This window comes from Streptopelia decaocto (genome assembly GCF_964273445.1).
Source record: "Streptopelia decaocto genome assembly, chromosome: 7".
Classification (NCBI taxonomy): domain Eukaryota; kingdom Metazoa; phylum Chordata; class Aves; order Columbiformes; family Columbidae; genus Streptopelia; species Streptopelia decaocto.
Genome location: NC_138661.1, coordinates 43,256,734 through 43,280,550, shown reverse-complemented (window position 1 = coordinate 43,280,550; position 23,817 = coordinate 43,256,734). Strand labels below are relative to the sequence as shown.

General features: G+C 35.1%; 1 protein-coding gene across 2 annotated transcripts in view; it reads right to left on the bottom strand.

Annotated features, from left to right (window-relative positions):
- Positions 1–23,817, bottom strand: part of FUT8 (fucosyltransferase 8) — a 131,286-nt gene that overhangs the window by 37,781 nt on the left and 69,688 nt on the right. For both annotated transcript variants that reach the window (XM_082059525.1, XM_082059526.1), the window contains 4 exons: positions 20,631–20,746; positions 20,297–20,462; positions 11,489–11,603; positions 133–370 (listed from right to left, as the gene is read on the bottom strand). In XM_082059525.1, the coding sequence (XP_081915651.1) occupies positions 133–370; positions 11,489–11,603; positions 20,297–20,462; positions 20,631–20,746 (635 nt within the window). The remainder of the gene's footprint in view (positions 1–132; positions 371–11,488; positions 11,604–20,296; positions 20,463–20,630; positions 20,747–23,817) is intronic.

Sequence of the window (23,817 nt, the reverse complement as noted above, 5' to 3'; positions counted from 1 at the left end):
GATGCTTACGTATACAATTGCAGTCATAGTTATTACACTCCACATCACATTAAAGAAAGAGGTATCAAAATGGTTCTACATGAATGAATCAGAAAAAAACTAGGAGAAAATATTTGAGTTAATAAGTCTTACCTGACCAGTGCCCAGTGGTGGTACCTGATCTGTCAGTACATGTCTCGCTTACAGGCCTAAACACAGTTTCCCAGCCACCGGTAGCGTAGCGCCAATTCTGAGACTCTAAAATGAGGGTTCGCTGAGTGCCGTAAGCGATCATGAAGCAGTAAACTACATGATGAAGTTGACAACCATAGCCACAGCCTTTGTTGATATTACAGACGAGTTTCTTAGCTTTGCTACAATCCTTTGGGTTCTGTAAGTGTGGATGAAAAAGAGAAGCTGAAGAGAAGATATACACAAAGGCATACTTTTTTCTGAAAAACTGACAAATGTCATAAATCACACAAGGCATCTTGCTATAATACATTTCCTATTAAAATGGATGAGTAAGCTTCAGCTCCTTGAAAATTTTATGTGAATTCTTCACTGTGAACATGAACGGTTATTGAACACACTTCACGATCCTAATGTAAAATAGAATACCTTCAAGATTTTAAATTACTTTCTCATTTGTAAATCTGTCAGCATAAGCTAACATTTGGACTCAGAGTTCACATTTCATCAACATGATTTTCAATGTTGGAATGCATTTCCCCTTGGCATTTTTCCAAGTTTGTTAGTTCTCTTTCAATGAACACACATGTCATCCAACAAAAGAAAATGTCCACCTGTCTACAAGACACAGAATAAATCAAACACATATTAATGGACTGCTTCCCAGACTAACTGACCACATACCAAATACAGAATATAAAACACATACCTGAGCAGACTGATAAATGATAGTATTTTAAGCTGCATGCACTCTCAATAAAATAATATACTACACTTCCACAGTCCAAAAAAAATACAACAAAGGAGGCAAATGTCTAGATTATGTGAATTCTATGTTCAAAAGTGCAAACTAAAAAATATCTTTAGGTATGTTGACAATACAACAAAATAATCTACAGAAGGTTTTCTTTCTGTAAAATATAGTACTTTGCTGTACACATTCACGCTTGCATGTCTCTAGACATACTTCTGTATTCCAAAAAGGTTTTTTAAAAGTTAGTTTTCAGTTAAGCTGCAAGAAAACTGATATTTGAGCATCAATATAAATTCTGTTCCTCTCACATCTAAGCAGCTTTAAATAAAATCTTCTGTAAATTTGCAACAAATCAGATCTTTCCAAAACCCAACAGTCACTGGCTGGACAACTGAGATCTCTCCATCAAGTGATCTTAAAGATACTCTGAATATTCTGAGCCCTAAAATACTTAATAAAAAAAATAATTTGTGCATTCAGTTGTTCCTCAATTCTGTGGAAAAAAGAAAAAAAAGAAAAAATATTTTTAAAAAGTGTTACTGCAGTATTTGATTTTTTTTATTTAAGGTAAAAACATCTGACTCTAAGACTAACTAGCAATGAAAAACAATAAATTAAATAAAACTTCTATTCTTCATTTTTTTTCTTGACCAGTACTCTTGCTGTCACAAATCTAATGGATAACTTCAGAATAAACCTAACAGGTATATTTGAGACTATAAAAAATCTGGTTCCCACAGTCTTTTAGGAGAGAAAGAGGGTTTTTTCTAGTATTGTGTGAAAGTCCACAAATAAATAATTCCACAAGAAAATCTCCTCCCTAAATATACAGACATACTTATATCACACAATGAAGTGCAATGGTAGTAGGTGGAAGTAGAATTTTTTGCTGTTAACTGTTACTGTGTAAAAACTACCTATGCTCAAACAACAAAGACAGCAGTGTATATTTTTGTTGCTTTTTTTTAAGTGAAAAATTAGGCTAACAAACAAATACAAGAAGCTTCTTTCTGTCATTTAGAGAATTGTGAGAAGCAGACATAAGTGTTCAGTTGTAGAAGATGAAAATTTGTATTTTGCATTTCTTTATCTGTTTAACTTCTATTTTTGAAAGGTGTTTTAACTGCTAGTTAATAATAATTTATACTTTATATAAAGTATCTCACAAGAGTTTTAATACCATTGTGTAACATAGTATAACTACATTGTAAAAAGCACTATTATGGCCAAAGGTAAACCATTAGCAAAATGTATTTATCAAAAAGTAGGACACACAAGTCTCTCATAAGATATATTTTAGTTTAGACAGAATTTTATTTATTTTTAAAATGAATTAATAATTTTGCAAAATACTTTTGTTTAAACATTTAAAAAAATACTTATTTTAAAGAAAGCACACAAAAAGGAACAATACATACATTAGAGATGCCGACATGGTAAAGACTGGTAGCATGGTAAGACTGTCTTTAAATGTTTTTCCACATAGAAAAAAATTCTTATTGAAACTAACTCTTTTGAAACAATTCTGAAAGCAAAAATCTCTGAGAAATTTTAGAAAACACCAACAGATAATGTTTCTACATTTTCTATTACCTTCAAATACCTGTGCCCTCTTGAAAATGAAACCATTTAATTTATGACATATTTGAAGTTGTATAAACTTCAATAAGGTGTGCCCTCTAATTTTTTGCGTGCAAATGCAAGTTTCTTAAAATAGCTTATTAACAATATTATGGAAATCAAGTACGAATCACATAGGAAACAATTCGATACTATGACTGCTTACCAATGCTAATATAATGCACTTACTTGGGTTCTAACATCACTTGGAGACTTGACTAGAAAGACAATATACTAATACTAGTTTGTGACTTTAACAGAAAGCTAGTTAAAACAATTTATTTATGACTGTGTTTTTTTTCAAATTGTTTTAAGAAAAGGCACTATTTGAGGTTAAATTATTTCTTGAGAAATAATATTTATTGAGAAAAAAAAGCAGAGATACTTAGATACATTGCCGTTTCAACTGAGAATTCCTGAAAAAGGTGGAATTAATAACCATCAAAGAGGAAAAAAAAATACAATCACATTACATGCATCAGAATATGTTGTGCGTTCATAAGCCAAACCTGCCAACCAAAGCAACCCATAAAAGTATCGAGCTAATAGAGGATAGCAACAGTCAATTTCAAATCCAGTGAAGACTGATAAAAGGTTTTTCATCCTGGCATAAAGTCACAGAAAGAGATTATAAATCTCTGATTTGAATAAGCAGTACATACTCTGTTTTTATCCCTAACCACACTGCTCATCACAGACTCTTAGATCTAATTGAGTTGTCTACATAATCAAGAGAGGGATGGAATGGATCTATGGGATTGTCAAGTCCTGTAATGTAACAGCCATACAACTGCATTAAAAACAAACAAACAAACAAACAAACAAAAACCCGACACCAAATCCAACACCAAACCCAAAAAACAGATCAGGCTGCTTAGAGCCCCGTCCAGCCTGGCCTTGAATGTTTCCAGGGATGGGGCATCTACCACCTCTCTGGGCAACCCGTGCCAGTGTTTCACCCCCCTCATTTTAAAAAATTATTTCCTCATGTCTAGCATGAATCTTCCCTCTTTTAGTTTAAAACTATTATCCCCTGCCCTGTTGCAAAAGGCCCCACTAAAAAGTCTGTCCCCATCTTTCTTATAGGCCCCCTTTAAATACTGAAAGGCCACAATAAGGTCTCCCCAGAGCCTCCTCTTCTCCAGGCCGAACAACCGACTTCCATGAACAGTGCAACCGAAAATAGTAGCAAACTTCCAGAACTGTAAAAAGGTTAAAATCATGTATTTCTATGGACGAGAATGTTACATGTCACCTAAAATAGAAGTGGATTTTTATTACTGGGAAAATGGATTTGATGGTCTTTCATCATCAACAAGATGGGCATATGGGGTTGCTCTCACAAAATTCAAGGTTTCCACTAAATTGACACAGTTAAACTCTCAAACAAAGGCAATATGCCATTCCTTCCTGTTTCTAAGCACTGGCAGATTCCAGTTCCTTCTTCCTTTAAGAAGTTTTACCACCCTTTAGGCTCCAAATGACCCCTTCTGCCTAGGTTACAAGGAGAACAGTATATCCAGGTTTTCTCAGAAAGAAAAATATCTCCCGAATTCTTCTGTCATACTTGTCAACCTTTGTAATGAGGTACGCAGGCCATATGAGTGTAGCAGATTTACTGAAGTCTGTCTGACATTTCCTTTACTAATGGAACTGAGAAATCACCTTTTACATTGCAGACCTACAAAACTACATTAGTAATGAAATACTAGTGTTATATCTTGGATTTAACTAACATTCATCGGTCTGCCTGTTTGAAGGAATATCCTTAAATGGCTTCTTTTGAATAACTGACTTTGGTATCTACTTCATCTTCATAAGACTTATTTAAAATTGTTCTCCTGTGTCCATTTAAGAGCTATTTTATCTGAGCTGTAGCAAACAGGAACCATTAGTCTTTAAATAAAATTATTATTATTTTGGTTCAAAGGAATGCTGCCACTATAAATCTTTACAAGATTATTAACGAGATTGAAGCAGATTCTGTGCTATTATGACTGACTGCCCCAAATAAGTAATCCTTGTCAAATCCAACCTCAAATTTAATTCTGCAAAAGCAGCACAGTAGAAGTCTTGTACTGAAGTATATCTTCTTTAGAAAAGACTAGACTGTCATTGCCTACTCAAGTTCCCCAGGGTACTCAAGATTTTGTAGACCTCTATGTATCACGCCCCTTTCTCAGCTCTGTTTGTAGACTGAAATCTTCATCTATTTAGTCTTTACTCTCAGAGATACTAGGTTCATGTATTTGATGATCTACATTACTTTCCTCTTCAGGTTTTCTAGTTTTATTATATCCTTTTTGACACTAAGGGACTAGAACTGCACAGTCTATCCCTGAGGCAGATGCATTGTTTAAATACTGTTGAGCACTGAAATATTTTCACAGAAGTATTGGTGGTAACTCCAAGATCTTGGTGCTCAACAGTATTAGTCAACTGTACATGTGTATGTATATTAAATAGTATCTTCTTCCACATACATAATTCAAAATTCAGTGCAGATGACTGTAATCAACAAGTTTAATATCCAGTCAAAGATGACACAGCTGGAGAATGAGCTAATAGTGTAAAATTCTTCTGCAACTGCTAGTCTCAAGCTGTTTAGCATAAAGTTTGCAGAATACTGATTATTAAAGTATTAATACCAGATATTTTAAATATATTGTTTGAAATGCAACAACTTTTTGGCCTTAATTTTCTATCTCTAACTAAAACAAAACAAACCAAAAGAGAGACTGAAATCCTGAGAAGAATTAAAATAAATCAGTATTATCTTGTAAAAAACTTGAAAATCTGGAAAAAGTTTAGAGGGGAAATTATAGGTATAGTGTGAAATACCCATTACTGAGTGGGTATTTATTTTTCACTTAAACAAACAGCAATATGTTAAATGGAATCACCAGAAAGAGTGGTGAGAACAGACCACATCTCTGTTCGCATAATTCTACATATGAAACAAAAGAATCAAAAGGCCTAATGCTCTCTAGCGCATTATCTGTATCATGAGTTCATTTTTGTTTCCTGTTCCTATTGGGTGACTGAGTACTCTTGAGTAAAATGAAAACACACTCCACTAACTCCATAAACTGCTGAAAGATTAAGAAAATATTGTGATGTTTCATTACGTAATGTGTGGCTCCAAAATTACAGTTTGTGGTATTTTTAGGTTCAGCTTACTATCATACAACAAAAGCAACAAAAAACAAAGAAAATTAAAAGTGTTAGAAATACGATAATTTGAAACATATAAACATAGGCAAAATCAAACGTGCCTGAGACTTATTCTAGCTGGCACAGAAAGTACTACATCCATGATACCAAACTTCCTAAACCTCTTAAAAGGGAGTTACCACACACACAGCAGATTTGTGAAAAGTGTCTTGTGCTAAGTCTCAAACACAGAATGGTTGGGAGAAAGCCACTTGATACGAGTCAAAAGTACACTAGGAACTGTTCTAACAATTTAGTAGTATACAATATTGCTGTCTGCTATTTTCTCTTTAACTGATTTGTTTCACTTTTAAACCTATTTTACCCCAAAGATTAACTTTTTAAATGCTTTGACTAATTCATATGCCTAAACTTTATTTTCTTTTCTAGTATTACAAGGAAGGAATCAAATCATTCTTCCAGTGCCGTGCAATCAATACAACTACCTGGAAAAAAAACCTGCAAAATACAGATGAACTTATCAAACAATAAATATGGTTCAATATACAATGAGAGAATCTGTTCACAAAAAGCATGAGTAAGAGCCAGAGATGTGCAACTACAAAAAACAAAAAAACACAGCAATGCTCAGTCACTGGACAAAATGTCAAATTACAAATATAATCACACTTAAATTTCAATCTGCCAAAGACTTTCAGTTGGTAATTATTAAAATGTATACAGGTGAAATAAAAAGAAAAAGAGAGAAATTTCTATTAAACTACAAACATTCCTGAGAATCCATCAAAAGTAGAAATAAATCTCTCAATGGGTAGGTTTTGGGTTGCATGTGAAAACTGAAGCACTAGAAGGTCTGTGCATGAAATAAATCATCTCTTGTCCCAGAAGAGCAAGTGTCCTCCTTTCCCAGAAAAATAGTAATTGCTGATGGAGAATTTGCTGTGAGTTTTTTTCCACTGTGAAATTTACTTTTGCCTTTGTTTCAAATTAGTTTGGATTTATCAACATCAACAGCATGCTACAACTGCCAGAACATACCATAATTTCTCATGACTGAAGTGGAATAATTTGGAAGAGATAACGTATCAGATTTTAATCACTGAAGGATACAAGTTTACACTTTTCAAGACTTAGAGTTGTGAAGGGTACATCCCTTTTCACATACACAGAGTGCCTATTGCCTTTTTTGTTGTTGTTGTCAGTCTAGCATGAGTACTTTCATCGAAAATATATATCATTCATTTGAATGGAAGGGAAAGAGGGAGGATTTAGTACACTTTAAGACAGAAGAACTGAAGTGACATATCAAATCACCAAAAAAACTGGGAAATCCAGAAACCTCAGAATAAGTCCTATAAGCAACTTTCCCTTCTTTGCATACATACACAGCCCCAAATAAATAGTATGAAAATGGCAAACTATGACTATTATAATTGATGATGTTGTTGAGTACTTAGTAACCTTTATCACCTACTTATATTTTTAACTTTCAAAGTCAAACAAAGTGTTTTGATTTTTTTTTTTTTCTTTTTTTTTAATTGGAGACAAAAATATTCTGCTATTGGGAGACTGCATGCTGAATCACAAACTTCCTAAAATACACACAACAAAAATAAGCACAAAAGGAAAGGGGAAGAAAACAAACTGTTGCCTTCATAATCATTTACTCATTCTACCACTTTCCAAATATACAGTACTACAGGAGCCCTTGTCTGACTTCTCTTGTACATTCTCTTCAATAGTTTCATAATGAACATCTCTTAAAATAAGGTCTTTTGCTTAAATGTAAGTTCCTAGCTTTTTAGAGTGTTGCTCTAACTACAGGGAACTAGCTAAATGTAGACTCCTTAAAGCAAATTTATGGTAATGCCATCCAGATGAAGTAGCAGTCATCGCTATTCACAATCCTTCTGCTAAATTATTTCCCAGGGAGATGTCCCAAAATAATACAGCTGTCACTGTTCGACATGTACCAGCAAGAGAACTATATGGTGCTTCTACTCTTCACCAGGGGAAAAAAAAAAAGTTCCAGATAGTTCTTTTCGGCATGGAGCTGGCAGGCAAGGGTTGTTGAATACTTTATTTTATTTTATATTTTTATTGTAGTTATATTATGAATAGAGGTCTACATGTGTAATTTCAGACCATGGACTCCTTTATATTGCATACTCACAGTCAGCCCTACACACCTCAAAATCCTGAAAGTAACACTACAAAATAAGTCAACTTGGGTTTCCAAATGTGTAGACATGGACACACTCCAGGTTTGGATGATTACTTACAACAGTCATTCAAGACAGGAGATATTTTAATCTTTAGAAGGGCTCCAAAGTCTTATGTCTGGCTTACAGGCATGCAGGCAAGAGGCTGCATCCTCGTTTTTTGTTTGTTTTCAAACAGAAGAATGAGAATAAAAAGAAAAAGCGAGATGGTAGTAATGGTATAGGTGAATGACTCAACTCAAAGACTATAATTACTCATAAGAAAGAATATTTTCTGCCTTTGAGGAGTTGGCTTACTTCTACCCCAGCTTTGGGCAATGTTGCACATGCTGAGAATTTCCATGCCTTGGGGTTTGAATCTTCTGTATGAATGATGTTAACAGTATACACCTGGTGGTTAATGATCATCTATAAACATATGTAGACACTAAACTATCCTGTTCACAGTTTCCTGTCACAGTGTGATTTTTGAAAATTTTGTTTTGTCTTTTAGCGAACAACCTTCAAAGAAATACAGTAGTCATGGCATGAGGGACAGTGTGGTCAAAGATCAAAACCAGATTACAAAAAGGAGAGAGAAATGACAAATACACAGAGAAATGGCTCTAGTTATCTTAGCAGGACTCATACTTTCATGCACGAAACACAGAAGAACTGGTAAAAAGCAAAGCTGTTAAAGTAAATGCCTAAGAAATTTTCAATTAGTCGAGTCTAGAGAAGGGTGGCATGAATTCCAGAAGAAACTAACCGAAGGAGGCATGACCCAAGACCGGTGAAATTTTGTATTAATAACTAAATTTAAAGTAAGTATAGTAGAAAAAAAAAAATCATGTTTCAAAATTCAGCTGAATTAAAAATCTTGGGCATCACATTCAATAGCTCCATAGTTACATGAAATCAAGGGAGACCTATTATTAGCTAAATAATATCTTAGACTGCATAAAAAGCAGTATAAGAAAAAAACATAGCTTGGTGCTATTCAATAAATCAATAGTCTATTGTTCTTTTTCAAGTAGTGGATGCTCAGTTCTAATAGGCTGGTGAACAATTAATGTTAAGGGAAGATATCAGAAAGAAAAAAAATTATAGGTGTTATAAATTATAAATGTTTGAAAATTTAGGCAAATTTAGCCTGAAAAGAGATTAATAAAAAGAAACACAGTAAGCATATGAAAGAAAGAACAGTTTAGTGGGAAAAGGCTCATCACACATTTCTATTTCACTTTTTAGTACAACAAAAACTGAGCATCCAATACAGCTAAAATATTTCAACTAACCTAAAAGACATATAGAATAAACAGGGTAATATTTATTCATAAAATACCCACATAATTTTAATGTGCTGCTGCATATTTGCTAAACCCAAGAATTTAGTGCTATTTTTGATGACCTGCACAATTACAATGCTAAAAATATCAACATTTATCAAAGCTGGAATTACATTTTTTGGAAAATACATATCACCATTCTTCACCTTAAACCTCAAAGACAATTACAAGGGAAATGCATGTTCTTTCTGTATAGTTTCTAGATCCTTCCATGTGAAGAAGTCATATGTAATTTGATGTGCAGCAGTAATACATTTATATGTTTCTAATTTCTAGAATTTACCAATGATGAAAAACAAAAACCAATGTAATTTCCTCTAGAATACAGAAAATACTAAAAAAAAAAAAAAAAAAAAAAAAGATAAATAAATAGAAGAAAAAAAGGAGGGTAATACTCATTTTCTTACGTGATTCTCAGTGTTACGGGATTAAACCATAGTGATTAATAATATTTTAAATGCATAAATATGACAAAATGCTCTGCTCTTCCCATGACAGAAATTTTATAATTGGCTGCTTTTTAACGAATCTATAAATAAAAAAGAAACAAAAGTGGTCTGTTTGATGAAAACTGAGCCATGTATGTTAGACCTAATTCTAATTCTGAACCTAATGCCACAACTTTCTGTAAATCACCTGCTCATGCTCATCATGTTTCCTTCTCAAGATAATGAGGATAAACAAAGTGCCTGAGGATACAATACACTTTCTGAAAGGCTTTAATTAGTTGTGCTACATATATGAAATATTAGGATTCTATGTGTGTTGTGACTTGGCACTGGTTTCATTCTTAATATTTTTTCTACAATTTTTTTAAATGAGAATAAATTATCTCTATAGAGAAGAAAGCCCTTTGTCATAGACTATAGTCATACAAATGAAATTTAGGAGAAGCTAATTGATCTCCCAGCTCTTCACTCAGTAAGGAATTTTTTTTCAAATTCACTAGAAAACAATGTAAGCATTTATTTTTATGCTTCAATTTTGACATTTTGTTCTCCTAAACTCCTTCTGCTTTTGTTATTCATTGTACATATTTGGATGTCTTAGTCTTGAACTATAGCCCTGACCACTGTAAAACATACAATAGGAAGACAATCACTTTCCAGAAACATATAGATTCTTAGGTAAGACAACAAATGGATACAGTGAAAGAAGAGAAACAGGCAGAGAAAGGCCAGATTAATCATCATGAAAAGTAGTTACAGTACACCTCTGCCAAACAGTGACATCAAAAATGGAAGAATGAGGAAGAGATCTCAAGAAGGAGTTGAAGAAAGGCAATAAAGTGATGTCTCCTGCATCATTTACAGGGATATTTTTCCACAGAAGGGTGTCTTTTTTTGTTTGACAAGCAACAAATAGATAGTTCGGTCACAGAAGAGAAGTTTCCAATAGCTGAACTGTGAGATGTGAAATAATGAAAATCTGAGAACCAAATTCAGCTGTTTATGTAGAGGAAAGATCAGATGTTAGGGGTGACCAAATGAAAAAAGAGGGTGAGGGCACACATGCAAGGAAAAACAAACCAAGTACAAATAAAACAGACTACATCAAATATCTTTCTGATCACCATACATGAATAAAAGTTCCAAAACCTTCAGATTAAGTTTTGTTTAAATGTTATAGACACACACAAGGACATATATTAAAAAGGCTTTATGCACTCACAAATATGAGCATCTATAAGCAGCCTCACACATCTGTTGAAACAGTCTATTGCTGGACAATATACTATATAAGCACTTGAATTGTGCATACTCATTTTTTAAAATAGGCTCCTTATTCAGAAGTTTCACGCAAGGACTTTCATAATTTTATTTTTAGCACTGTGCAGATACATGTATATATTCTGATACTCTAAAGAATCAAAAACAGGAAACAGAGACTTATCTTTTCTAATAAAACAAAGAATCCAAACAGTTAAATACAGCCCTGTGAAAACCACAGATCCAAAAGACCACAAACAAACAAACCAAAACAACCAACTACAAAAACCCATAATGCAAATATTTGTTCAAAATGCTATCATTCCATATACATATAAAATGATATTTGAAACTAATATTCTAATTTATTTTTTATGTCATTCATTTGTAGACAATCATTCACTTAAAAATGCCATGTAATTATTCTATTACAAGGGTATAACTAAGGGATATATATACACACATACATAAATAAATGTTTACATTGATCTAAAAGCTCTACCCTCCTACCTGTAGATAAGTTATTCTCCTCTGTACCAATTCTGTTAGATCTTTGGCCTCTTTTTCTCGCCAGTCTCCTGCTCCATCTGTTTGACTGAGGTAGTACAAGTCGGTCATTATCGACCTGCAGACAACAATGGGAAACAATCTTTAAAAAATGGAAAACAATCTTAACATTACTAAACTGGAAGATTAGATTAAATCAAAGACAAATTAAACAGATAATTCAATTACAGCCTCAAAAACTGTTTCTTCATGCCAACTCCTACCCCACAATTCAAACAGCAGCCAAGACAGACTGATTGTGTCCTCCATTTAACATATGTTCCATATCCATAAGTCATTATAGTATTAAATAGGAAATGGGTTACAAAAACCCTTAGACCTGCTACAAAGCATTTGTTTCTCGTATGTGTTAAAGGAAACTAAAAAGAAAGAATAGTTCCATGCTAGATATATTATCCAGTGGAACGAAATGGAAGTACAATAATGATTCCTACAGTACCTTCTATTATAATGCATTGTTACTTTTCCTTCAACAATCATCTTACTATACTTATATAGAATGTAACATTACAAATACCTTGAGCACAGGTACAGCAGTAATCCTTCTCTTTTTTACTAGAGAAAACTAACTACACAATATTATTACAAGCTTTAGGAAGCAGTGTTTTCTGTGGCATGAGCTCCTCCTGACCCTAGAAGAAGGTAAGTATTCTGTCTGCTAAGAATGCCTGCATGCTACTAATATTCAAATGGGGAAAAAATGAAAATTTAAAAATTCAAAACAGATTCAAGGACATATTACAAGTTTAGACTATAAAACATGAATTTCGAGAAACTATCGAATATTAAATTGAGGTTATCTGATACACTAGAGACCCTCTTCTTAGGGTTATCACATTTCCATAGCCAAATAAAAGGATAAAGAACTCCTTGTCATTAGAAACAAAATGTTATATGACATTTATTTGCTAAGATTAACCAGAATTTTTCTGAAAAATAGCCCAAACACTACCACTCAAGAAAAATTTTTTTATATCTATGGCTTTTGGGAGAAAATGCAAAACTAGAGACAAACCATTAAAAATACTTGTAAAAACATTAATGGCTATTCTACAAGCAACAGTTAGCCCAATTCAAAACCAATAATTTCAGAGTTGGCTTTATAGACTGAGAATACTTAAATTTGCTAAACATTTTGCCATAACAATATGAAAGTTTTCATTTTGAACCACTTTTCTGAATTCTTTCAGCTGAAATTCATATGTTGCAATTTACTGCCTGAAATTCTTGATCAGCACAAATTTGATCACTAGGAAGAGATGCAACAGAAGGCAGAGAAATTTGGGAGGTGACAAAAAAGAATGTGATGGGAAGACAAGCATATGTCCTAACAAACTTTCAAGTGGTCTTGTCAGTAAAGTAATACAAGACACTGTTGTTGGCAGCACTTGTTAGTACTGGAGCCACAAACCTTGTCAGCTAAGGCTATCCCTTGTATAATATAGATATTTTTATATATACATATATATCATAATACAGTACAATACAGTACAATACAGTACAATACAGTACAATACAGTACAATACAGTACAATACAGTACAATACAGTACAATACAATACAATACAATATAATACAATATAATACAATATAATACAATATAATATAATATAATATAATATAATATAATATAATATAATATAATATAATATAATATAATATAATATAATATAATATAATATAATATAAGCTTGGCAAGTGAGAGAGGAGCACATGATGTATCTCTATTAGGTAACTATCTCAAATGACACAATATTTAAGCATTAAATATTGTGATAAATCCAATTGGGACAGAGTTAACATTATCAGCAGAGTTATCAGACAACCTTCTCCTGCTAATAACTGGATTTATGGACCTGAATCTTTCAATTTTCATACACTCATTCTGGTTTTTATACCCATACTTCTACACAGGATAAGTGATGCTGACTTACTATATCATCTACTGTTGCTGTACAAAACATTATATCCAAATTGTTCAGCAGCAGTTATGTTCACCTTCTGTCAATCAATTGAAAGTACCGTATTTATATTCCAATCTCAATCCATATAAATTGGATTTTCTTTTACAATGTAACCAAGTTTGAAACACCCTACTACTCTGGTTTTGGACAAAAAATGAAGTATCATCAGTTAACTAGTTCTGAATCACTAACTATTAAAGATATACTCAAAGAAACATACAAAAACAGTTTAGGGACAGTTGGAACAGAATTAATGATTCAGTAGATTTCATACAATGGATTACACACACATAACTGAACAGATGAAGAGTCTGCTCCTCTTAAGGCCGTGTCTTCGAATTTACAGAAAGCACTACAGGCTAGTAGGCAAATTAAAAAAGGAAATACATGCACTTTATTGGGAGTTTAAATATATTTTTCTTCCTAATCAGGATGCAACCATGTTGGATGTTTAAAGAAAAACCATAATTTCAGGTCTAAACATTAAAAAAAAAAATCCTTACTACCATGAAAAGCAGCTGCGCAACCACAGCCACATTTTAAACAATTTTCAAATGTTGTCTGTCCCTGGCCTTAAAATAGTCTCTTCCATACTCGTCACATAAGTAGTCAGTATACTCTCCTTCCGCTTTCTAGAAATACATTTCTGTTAAATATTTGCATAAGATAACTGAAAATACAAAGCCTACAAATTTAAGAAAAAAGGAAAAAAGAAAAAGAGGAAAAAAGGAAAAATTCTCTCACAGCAGTTAGGTAATTTTTCCTATTTTTGAGTGAAAATAAAAGTATTGGCCAAATTTTATTTTCTATCTTACTGGTCACAGTAACCATGATAAAGCAAAGGCAGTAGGTAAGATTAAATAATCAGCCTTACAGATGAAATAGAATTATATTCCATCATTTTTGAGGTTAAAAGGAATTATGAAAGTCCTTACAGAGCCTCAGTGACTCAGCGCTTTAGGGAAAGGCAGCTTTGCTCAGTACAAATTATAAACAATGTCAAATAATTTGTGGGAAATTTTATGAATTCATGCAAGAGCTTTAGACAGTTTCCACAATCTTCTTTTAAAAAAAAATTACTCTTATGAAACTCTGTAGTAAACCAGGAACTGAAAAATTTACAGGTGTTATCATACGGAAATGATTATAGGGTAGTGCCATTTCAACACACTTTCAGTCACAGAGACCTTCTTTCTTTGATTGCTACTGCTGAGAAATGTGCATTTTTTTAGATTTACACCTGCTAGGTTCTTCTGAGTGTGACAGACCATCATGATGGCTTATTAATAGAGATTTAGAAGAGGCATGAACTAATATCAAAGACCAGAGGCAGGCTCCATGTGGAGAGCTAAAAAGTAGATGAACTGATGATCCATGACTAAATGCAGACAAAAGATGAGCCTGCACAGGATTACTAGAGGCTGTTGGGGTGATAAAATGGCAGAAAGAATTTCAGACAGTGGTATTGTAGATATTCAGTAAGTCAAACTTGGTCTTTCATTGTGTTACTAATCAACAATATAAACTTCTTGCTATTTTTGCTTCTTATCATAAAGTAAATCTTAGAGCTGCTCTTGAAAGCATTTTGAATGGAGTAAAGATTCTGGCCGTATATTTCATCTGCAATTGATTGTCATAAAGTGGGGTGGGCAGGCACTTTTAACACATTTTTCAAGATCAGTCTGCACATTTATTCCAGCCATATGACAAAATTAGATTTAAACATTGTAGAAACTTTACATCAACAAATAAAACCTCAAAGAAAAAAGCTGTGATATGTTCCACCAAATTCAAAGGAAATAATGTGAAAATATGCCCAAACACTACGTATCAAACCTTGGCCAGCTACCACAAAAGCCGACAGCTGTTCCCCAGAAGGAATGAAACTAACTCAGTAATAGCCACTTTGCAAAAAACATAATGCCAGTGTAGGAAATAACAATGACAACTAGAGGATTGATTTGTTCTTTTTTGTTAACTCTATATCAAATAGTCTCTCCATGGCTAAGATGAAGTCACTCTCAACAACCCCCTTCCCTATGGCGAGACATCCAACAAGAGACGTGCTATCCTGTTAGTAGTAGACTATTCAGATAACAGCGCAAAGTTTAACAAAAAACTCTAATACTACTGTGACCAGAGTCATAGAAACTGTCTTTATCATCTCCTAAAAAGCAAGTCTTCTCTATGACACAATAGGCTTTCCTCACAAACAAACAAAAATAAATATTAGCCATTTTACTTACCTAGCTATGTCATCATCTGATCAAAACCCACCCCTTTACTTGCTTTCGCACATAAGGAGGGATTAAAACTGTGCTAAGTACTCATAATTAACACTAATATTAACATCTTTATCATCCAAATATTGTAATATATATTAAAATACTTATGTATATACTATAATATTATCATACATATTGAAATAGATATATGTCTATAAATAAGTTATACCAGCTTCACACGCAATGTTCCATTTACACAGGTTACATAGGTAACAATTTTTTAGGATATCACCATCAACAAAAGGGCATTCGGTGACTTGTTAAAACCCTTAAAAAAAAAACAAGTACACAGGTACTTAAAAAAAAAAAAAACAACCCAGCAATAAAAAAAAACCCAACACCAAAAAGCTGCCATTCTCAGAGTGAATAAGAGCATCTGATTTGTTCATTCTAAACTTATGTTCCTTTCAGAGGAGACCAGATGGACTGTGTGGAGGGAAAAAGATCCCACTCCTTTCCTGGGAGCTACTGTGCCTCCTAAGGGCACAGAACAGCCCCAATTCAGCAGCCCATCACAGGCCAGAGGACGTGCACTCACGGGGCTGAGAGTTCTCCTGCAATTCACACAGCGAGACTGAAAGATTAAAGTGAAAGAAGCAGACAGCCCGACCTCAAAGGCAAAAGAATGAACTTCCTCAGGACTAGAGGCAACCAAGTAGAGCATTCTGCAACACAAGATACTCTTATTGCCCGAAGCCAATGTTGTAAATACACCAATACACCAAGGCTGAATATTGTAGAAATATTTTTGTATCTGTTTTCTCTTATGCAATTGCTTTGAATTTTCATATTGTAAAAAATATCATTTACATTTTATTTTGATAAAACCTACTTTTTGGCTGTTTGGTTTTAGCTTAAATTACTTCAGTCTTCTTTGGGGACCTCACCACACAGGAAGGACTACACTGATCTACTACTAAGACTGAACAGACTCCAAGATGTTCTGCTTTTGATAACCACTGTGTCAGTCTAAAGAATACTTTTATTAAACAAGAAAGGTCTTAAGTAAAGAAAAAAAAAAAAAAGAACAACTGTGACTGCTTGCATTATATGCAAACTTCTTCCAGTACCACAGTGGTTTCAGACTTCCATAGTGGGATTCATCTCATAACTTCCAGAGGTCTACAAGGCAGACTTCTATCACCCAATGCAAAGGAGTATGCATTCCTAGTATGGGTCTCACCTCATCCTGAAGTACAGAGAGATGAGAAGATAAGGCTATCAGAAGTACAGGAACTTGCAAGTTTGGCTTCATGAATTAATAGTCATTGGTGTAGGATGGAAAGGAATAAGAAAAGGATTCATCCTGGGAGGCAGGGACATAAAAACCTCCCAGCATCAAACACACAACATTATTCAAGGTTCCACTGAGGCAACTGGCTGATGTGATCCTGGCTCGATCACAACCAGAGCGGTAATGCGTACACAAGGGATTTTGTTCCCATGACAGACATCAGTAAGTCTCGTATTAGACTACTTGCTCCAGTTTCGGCACAGGTAGTTTAAAAGGTACATCAAGAATAAATGACCTGAAGCCCAAGAAACCCAAACAGAAATAACTTCTCTAGAGACAAATACTTCTGAGTGGAGGTAACTATTGAAACAAACTGTCCAGGGAAGTGGCGGTTTCTCTCTCAGTAGACTGTTTAACTGAAGATCTCAAGTCTTTTGGATAATTCTGCTTCAGTCAAGCACCACTTTTATTTCAGTCAAACATATATCATTGCACCCAGTGGAGAAGTAATTGAATGAAATGTAGGGCTTATTTTATATAAATAATAACTCCCGATAATTGAATAGTCCCTTTTCACTTTAAACTCCATCAATCTGTGACAAACTGGGTTTTGGAATTGTGGAAGATTAAATTACAAAATTTAATGGACTATATTATTTGCTCACATTGTCAAATTTGTCTTATTTTTAAACTATGTTTTAAAGAGTGCTTACATTATTTCCAAATAATTTAAAATTATTTGTATTTTTTAATTTTAAAGCAATATTTTCAAAGCTTATCACAGTATCACAGTTTGTTTGGGATTGGAAGGGACCTCAAAAGATCATCTAGTCCAATCCCCCTGCTGGAGCAGGAACACCTAGGTGAGGTCGCACAGGAACATGTCCAGGCGGGTTTTGAATGTCTCCAGAGAAGGAGACTCCACAACTTCCCTGGGCAGCCTGTTCCAGTGCTCTGTCACCCTCACTGAGAAGAAGTTTCTTCTCAAATTTAAGTGGAACCTCTTGTGTTCCAGCTTGATCCCATTACCCCTTGTCCTATCATTGTTTGCCACCGAGAAGAGCCTGGCTCCATCCCCATGGCACTCACCCTTTATATATTTATAAACATTAATAAGGTCCCCCCTTAGTCTCCTCTTCTCCAAACTAAAGAGACCCAGCTCCCTCAGCCTTTCTTCATAAGGGAGGTGCTCCACTCCCTTAATCATCTTCGTTGCCCTACGCTGGACCCTCTCCAGCAGTTCCCTGTCCTTCTTGAACTGAGAGGCCCAGAACTGGACACAATATTCCAGATGTGGTCTCACCAGGGTGGAGTAGAGGGGAAGGAGGACCTCTCTTGATCTACTAACCACCCCCCTTCTAATACACCCCAGGATGCCATTGGCCTTCCTGGCCACAAGGGCACAGTGCTGGCTCATGGTCATCCTGTTGTCCACCAGGACCCCCACGTCCCTTTCCCCTACACTGCTCTCTAATATGTAACCTCCCAACCTATACTGGAACCTGGGGTTGTTCCTGCCCAGATGCAGGACTCTACACTTGCCCTTGTTAAATTTCATTAGGTTATTCCCCGCCCAACTCTCCAGCCTGTCCAGGTCCCGCTGGATGGCAGCACAGCCCTCCGGCGTGTCAGCCACTCCTCCCAGCTTAGTGTCATCAGCAAACTTGCTGATAGTACACTCAATTCCATCGTCCAAGTCGTTAATGAATATATTGAATAATATTGGCCCCAGCACTGACCCCTGGGGCACTCCACTAGATACTGGCCTCCAACTAGACTCCGCACCATTGACTACCACTCTCTGGCTTCTCTCCCTACGCCAGTTTGCAACCCACCTCACTACTCTATTGTCTAGACCACACCTCCTCAACTTAGCAACTAGGATGCTGTGGGAGACTGTGTCAAAGGCTTTACTGAAGTCAAGGTAGACCACATCCACCGCTCTGCCATCATCCATCCACCTTGTTACATTCTCATAAAAGGCTATGAGGTTGGTCAAGCATGACCTACCCTTGGTAAAGCCATGCTGACTGCCCCTAATAACCCTCTTATCCTTGATACGCCTTGAGATGGCACCAAGGACAAGCTGTTCCATTACTTTCCCAGGGACAGAGGTGAGGCTGACCGGTCTATAATTACCCGGGTCCTCCTTCTTGCCCTTTTTGAAGACTGGAGTGACATTTGCTTTCCTCCAATCCTCGGGCACCTCTCCCGTTTCCCAAGACTTGGCAAAGATGATGGAGAGCGGTCCAGCAATGACTTATGCTTTACTACTGATGTTCATACCTGCGGATCTCAGCTTTTTTGGGAGATACTTGTGTAAGGTGGCATATTTAGTTAATACAACTATTTTCTTATGACCATTTACTAATGAGACAAAATTTGTCATTGCAATCCTGTTGGAAATAGAGTTATAAATATAACAAACTTACAGACAGATTTTACTGAATTTTTAACACCTCCTCAATTAATTTTGTTCAGCATGAACAAAACTCATACAGAATGTTTTAGTATAATACAAAGGTACTTCAACAATGGGGAAGCCAGAAGAGCAACAACAACTGAAAACATAATTCCAACATGTTTGAACAACATAATAATGATAGTGTAATTAAAGGTTATTTCTAACTGAAATTTTCTGTTAAATTCTAATTACAAAAAGAAGTGACTTTTCAGAATGACAGTCCTGAAATTAAGATAATACTCAATTTAAAAGTAATTCCAATTATATAATAAGCCAATAATCAATGTAACTTATATTCTAGCATTTATGAAAGGCACAATCAGATACCTAAAATAAAGACTTTTAAGGTTTTTGAATGGTTTTGTTATATGTACAAATATGCATATATGCACATATATAGACATATACAACTGAAAAGTAACAACTGGCATCCAGGACCTGGGTCTTCTGGAAAATATACAAGTCAAAGGGTCATACTCTAAACTGCAGAGACATAAGCTGGATGTACACTTTATGTCCCATTAAATACAAGCAATAATTGTATGTTCATGCTTCAGACACGATATTCTAGCCCATACACCAGTAACTTATCCTAAGAGATTTTTAAGTAAGAAAAAAAAAAAAAGAACAACTGTGACTGCTTGCATTATATGCAAACTTCTTCCAGTACCACAGTGGTTTCAGACTTCCATAGTGGGATTCATCTCATAACTTCCAGAGGTCTACAAGGCAGACTATCAGTAGTTTATTTAAATCAATCCATAATCCTTACAAGATATATGCAGAATCAACTAGTACAAATACCTTTCCTGATGACCCAAATCAGACAGAAATTCATCAATGCGTCTTTGCAGTTCACTTCCTTCTAGATTTTTCAGCTTCTTCAATTCACTCTGGAGGAAAAACCAAAGTTCCTTAGCCCCATTTTCAATCCTCCTCCTCAATATTTCATGGTCTTTTCCAAGGCCTCCTATAAACAAACAAACAAAACAAAAAACAAAACAAAACAAAACACAAAACAACAAAAGAGCATAAAAGCATCAGCAGTTGTAGCTCAATTATTTGTTAAGAAACCAATTTATTTGTGATATGAATACCAAAACTTGTTTTAGAAGTAAAAGAAAACTTATCTACCAACCATCTCCTGTCCGCTTCTTAAAGTTTTCTATCTGTTCTTTGGCCTTTAAAAGTTGCTCCTCTAAAGTATGTACCTTTCCTGCAGCTGGTCCCTGATCAATGGGACCATCTGGTATCCTAGGATATAGAAAATAAAGAAATTATATGATTTATAAATATTATTGTTATTTGATAAGTTATTTGCATTAACAGTTCAGGTCTCCTCTCATTTTTGCTCCACATTGTTTTGCTGATAAGTCTTCTTGGCAAAACCAGAAGAAATTAAACGTATTAACATAAAGATTTTAAAACCTCAATCCCATAGGAGAAAAACAGTGTATAACACAGCTGCAGCACACAGATTCAACATGGTGTTAAACTGTGCTGTTTACAAGAGTCCCACTCACTGACAAGACCAATCCTAGGCTCTACTTGTGAAAACAATATTTGCAGCAGCTTAACTCAGATCATTTGTTGGACTGACAGGCACACAAGTAAAGCCTAATTGAGGGATGTGCCTCCACAAGACTCGAGTTCTCGCTACTTTTTATATTCACACATGAAACACATTCTGGTCTTGAATGCTGGCCATATATTCCTAGAGGAGCAGACCTCCGGTACAGGAACTCCACTTTTAAGTTAAGTCTTCCTACGCATTGGCACAAGATGATTCCAATGTATTTTGTGCACTCAGAACAAGATGCCAACTTCTTAAATGTACCATCACACTAATTTTTTATGACAACTCTGGTACTCTAAACTGCTGGTCACCTAAAATAACACCAGTAACTGTAAAATCCATTTGTGAAATCTCTGGTATGTAAGCACAGGAGCATAGGAATACGTATCCTGAAATCTGAGCCATAAATCAGCCCTGGGGGTACTACTGAGGTTTTCTCTACATCTCAACTTGAATCTACATAACAATTAACTGAAATTATTAAAGGATAGATATTAGATGCTATCTTCTATGTGCCTCGCAAATTAGAAATTACTGCAGGGAAAATACAAATCCTTTTCATTGCTAGAGAAATGACACTTCTGGTGGAGCTGAGGGTTAAAAATTATTCCACCTTTTATAAGACTTTCACAGGAGCTGACCCTGAAAAGGAAAGGAGGAAGATGTATAATGAAAAGTCATGAGAACTGTAAAAAATACAGAATTCTTGCAGAACATGAAGATGATTCTCCATTTGTAATGGAATATGAACATAAAAAGAAAGGGATAGTCTCACAACACACACATACAGAGTTCCATGGCATTGTAAGGGGAGACCCCCCCACCAGATGAAAGATTCCTCTAGTATGGAGAAAACAGTGGTTAGAGGGAGTATCTTCACCCTAAACCAGAAATGACAGCATTCTAAAGGTCCTACTGAGATGCCATTAATTTCAATGTCTCTCAGATCTCGATAATTAAATACCAATAAAAATTTAGGAACTGATGAAAAGACCATTTTCACCGGAACACTTGAAGGGAATAAATACCTAATGTGAGCATCAGAAAGGTATATCATACAAAGCATAGCATTTAAGCCCCCTTTTTCAGAGAGTGGTGGGAGAGGTGGAAGAGGAAGCTATACAGCCTGACAGAATTTTAATAAAAAATTCTGTACTCTTAAAGTTCCCTATTGAAAGAAGATTAAGGATACCTAAACTGCTGCAAAATACTTATTTGTGTTTTAAAGCTACCAAGGTATATGTGCTGGTTTGGGCTGCACTAGAGTTAATTTTCTTCAGAGTAGCTACTATGGGGCTATGTTTTGGACTTGTGCTGGAAAAAGTGTTGATAACGCAGGGATGTTTTAGCTATTGCTGAGCAGTGCTTGCACAGTGTCAAGGTCTTTCTGCTTCCTACACCGCCCCACCAGCAAGTGGCTGGGGATACACAAGAAGTTTGGAGGGAGCTGGGAGAGCTGACCCCAACTGACCAAAGGGATATTCCATACCATATGAAATCATGCTCAGTATATAAAGCTGGGGAAAGAAGGAGGAAGGGGGCAACATTCAGAGTTATGGTGTTTGTCTTCCCAAGTCACTGTTACACATGATGGGGCCCAACTGTCCTGGCGATGGCTGAACACCTGCCGGCCCATGGGAAGTGGTGAATGAATCCCTTGTTTTGCTTGTGTGCGTGGTTTTTGCTTTACTTATTAAACTGCCTTTATCTCAACCCACGAGCTTTCTCATTTTTATTCTTCTGATTCTCTGCCCTATACCACCAGGGAAGAGTGAGTGAATGGCTGTGTGGTGCCTAGTTGCTGGCTGGGGTTAAACTATGACAGTAAATAAAAAGGAATGATCAATAACTGCTCATATATTGGCACTTTTATGCACTGAGGGAACATGCATGACAAAACTGAGGAAAATATTTTAATCTTTAATATGTGCACTCCATAAATATATTCCCTTTGTATGAACAATACATTTGTGAATTTGTTTGTGCAACAAATGTAAAATATGATACCATACTGGACAATATAAATAGATTTTTAAAAGCATACTGAAACGCATTTAAACTCTTGCACTATTTTAAAAGCACAAGGTTGAAATAGATTTCTGATCTGCCAGGTTGGTATCACAATTTGTATTTTGACAGAACAACTAGTCACAAAATTAGCAGAAAGTGGAATGGCTTATCTTGTATAAGTCACATTCCCTAAAGGTAGAATTTGTGAAGAACAATAATGTAAAATGATACAAAATCATTACCACAAAAAAATTTCAGACAGCACACACATCCTCTGAATATAAGGAAAGTCTGTTAGTGTAGCCATTACAGAATCCTGCAGAAGGATGGTTGTGGATGATACAAAAGAACCCAAATAATTCTGACCATTTGATATAATTAACATATTTAAAAAGAAAAGTACATGCCTTTTAACATCCAACTTGCTTTGGCATGCTGCAATAAAAACATTTAGGACACTTACATTGTTAGATAAAAGGAGCTAGCATGGGGGTGGGGGAATTCTCCTCAGCTAGTTGTTTGGACTTTCAAAAATTCAGTATAAAACTATAATAACTTATTCTTTTTGCAATTTTGTCTCTACATCTGTTACCTCATCAGACTTGGAACTGCTGTCTTCCTCACTTTAATCCAGTCTCAAAATTAAGGAAAAGGTTCTTCTCTGCAACCAGCACAGCTTGCTTGTTACGGCCCTCTACAAGTACATCAACTGAGTTGGAGATAAGGCAACATTTGAGGG